The sequence below is a fragment of the Nanorana parkeri genome, unplaced genomic scaffold (assembly GCF_000935625.1).
Source record: "Nanorana parkeri isolate BGI_ZX_2015 unplaced genomic scaffold, ASM93562v1 scaffold1267, whole genome shotgun sequence".
Classification (NCBI taxonomy): domain Eukaryota; kingdom Metazoa; phylum Chordata; class Amphibia; order Anura; family Dicroglossidae; genus Nanorana; species Nanorana parkeri.
This window is the reverse complement of record NW_017307535.1, coordinates 317,511-319,275: the sequence shown is the minus strand read 5'-3', so window position 1 is coordinate 319,275 and position 1,765 is coordinate 317,511. Positions and strand designations below refer to the sequence as shown.

The 1,765-nt window shown below is 44.5% G+C and overlaps 1 protein-coding gene across 2 annotated transcripts in view; it reads left to right on the top strand.

The window, feature by feature from the left end:
* The window catches only part of CTDSPL (CTD small phosphatase like), an 85,427-nt gene extending 83,970 nt beyond the window's left edge, over positions 1-1,457 (top strand). For both annotated transcript variants that reach the window (XM_018568958.1, XM_018568957.1), the window contains one exon: positions 1,275-1,457. In XM_018568958.1, the coding sequence (XP_018424460.1) occupies positions 1,275-1,400 (126 nt within the window). In that variant the 3' untranslated portion in view covers positions 1,401-1,457. The remainder of the gene's footprint in view (positions 1-1,274) is intronic.
* Positions 1,458-1,765: the final 308 nt, after the last annotated feature.

The following is a 1,765-nucleotide window of genomic DNA, read 5'->3' as shown; positions in this document are numbered from 1 at the left end:
CCCCCCCCCCCCCCCCCATCCTCCTCTCCTTTTCTGACTGCTATGTAGGGGCTTGCATGGTTTGTATCTGTCTGGAGTTCGAATGTTGGACTTGTTCACTTTAAGGGCTGGAATTTCTGCTTCTTAAAGGAGAACTATGGGGGTCAGGGGTTTTCCCCTTCTACTGAGCCGACCTGTGACAGTCTCATTGTCACAGGTCGGCTAGAACTAGGAGGTGAGTGAAAAACACCCCCCTCATAGTTCTCCCTTTAAAGGAGTCTTAAAACATCTGGAAGGTTGTTGTATTCTGCTTGTGGTTTCTGAGTGTTCTGGTGAAAGGATACGTGGTGGACAATATATAAACGTATACAGTGCTTTTAATACAGCCTGACGCAGGATTCAAACCTTTGCATTGGGTTATCTGTAAAAAATTAGTCAAGGCAACTGGACTTGCTGTATTTTTTTTCTTGAAAACATTTCACTGGACATCCGACCAGCTTTCTCGATTCAGAATGACTTGTACAAAAAATGATCTGGAAATACATATGGTGAATGTTGCTCCAATCCACATCATCTGTTTATCATAACCAGCTTGGGGCCAGATGAGGTACGGTGTTGATGCATTTGCATGATTGGAGCTAGCAGGTGTGATTAAGCTTCCCTTTAACACCTGCTAGCACTGAATTGAGAAAGCTAGTCCAGTGACCGCTGAAACGTCTTCAAGAAAAATTCTGCAAGTCCAGTTGCCTTGATTTCATTTTTATACAGATATACCATGACCGGGATGAATGAGCACCTTCACAGACATACCACATAGGGAGCTTGAGAGCCCCCTGCCTAGCAATAAAGTGAAGAGGAAAAAAGTTAAATGTGTTTAAAAAATAAAATGGGTGTACCCCTCATCTCAGCATAGCAGGGAAGCAGATTATTCTGTTTTGCACCTAGTGCTAAATGTGCACCCAGAACGGCTGGCTGGCTAACAGCGCACACAGTCTAATATCAGAGCCATGGCTGTTTCAGACTTGTCGACCATCATCAGTGTAGTGCAGGGGTAGCCAAACTCCGGCCCTCCAGCTGTGGTGAAACTACAAATCCCATGATTCATCTCTCTCCGGGAGTCATGTCTGTGGCTCTAAGAATCTTGCAATGCCTCATGGGATTTGTAGTTCCACCACAGCCGGAGGGCCCAGAGTTTGGCTACCCCTGGTGTAGTGCTTGAAAAGATTAGTCTGATGGTAGCCTATGGGTGAGTTCAGTTATGCCTCATACATGTGCCTTATTTTTTGTTTTCGCAGGTCCCCGTGCAGTCTTGGTTTGATGACATGTCGGATACGGAATTGCTCGATTTATTACCCTTCTTCGAAGGGCTAAGCAAAGAAGAGAACGTTTACAACATGCTGCATAAACTTTGCACCAGGTAGCCCCAACGGCGCCCTCCAGTGGTCGGCTGTGATCTGCAGCGGCTGCAGACTAAAACCTCGTCTACATATCCTTCTCCTTTTTTGCTTCGAGCAGTTGACCTGTTTTCGAGGCCGCTTATTCTTTCTCCTACAGAATGAAGTGCCTTTTCAAGTGTTTGATTTTAAAGAAGATAAAAGAACAAAAAAAAGAAACATTTTCTACTCAACGAAAACTTTACATATCTCTCACCTTTCTACCGTCTAACGAAAAACAGCAAACACGACTTTATAAAGTACTGACACGACACTCGCTACTAAACATGGATTTCTCCATGCAGGTCGCATGTTGCAACACTATTGTTTTTAAGGGATTTCCCATTTTCCTG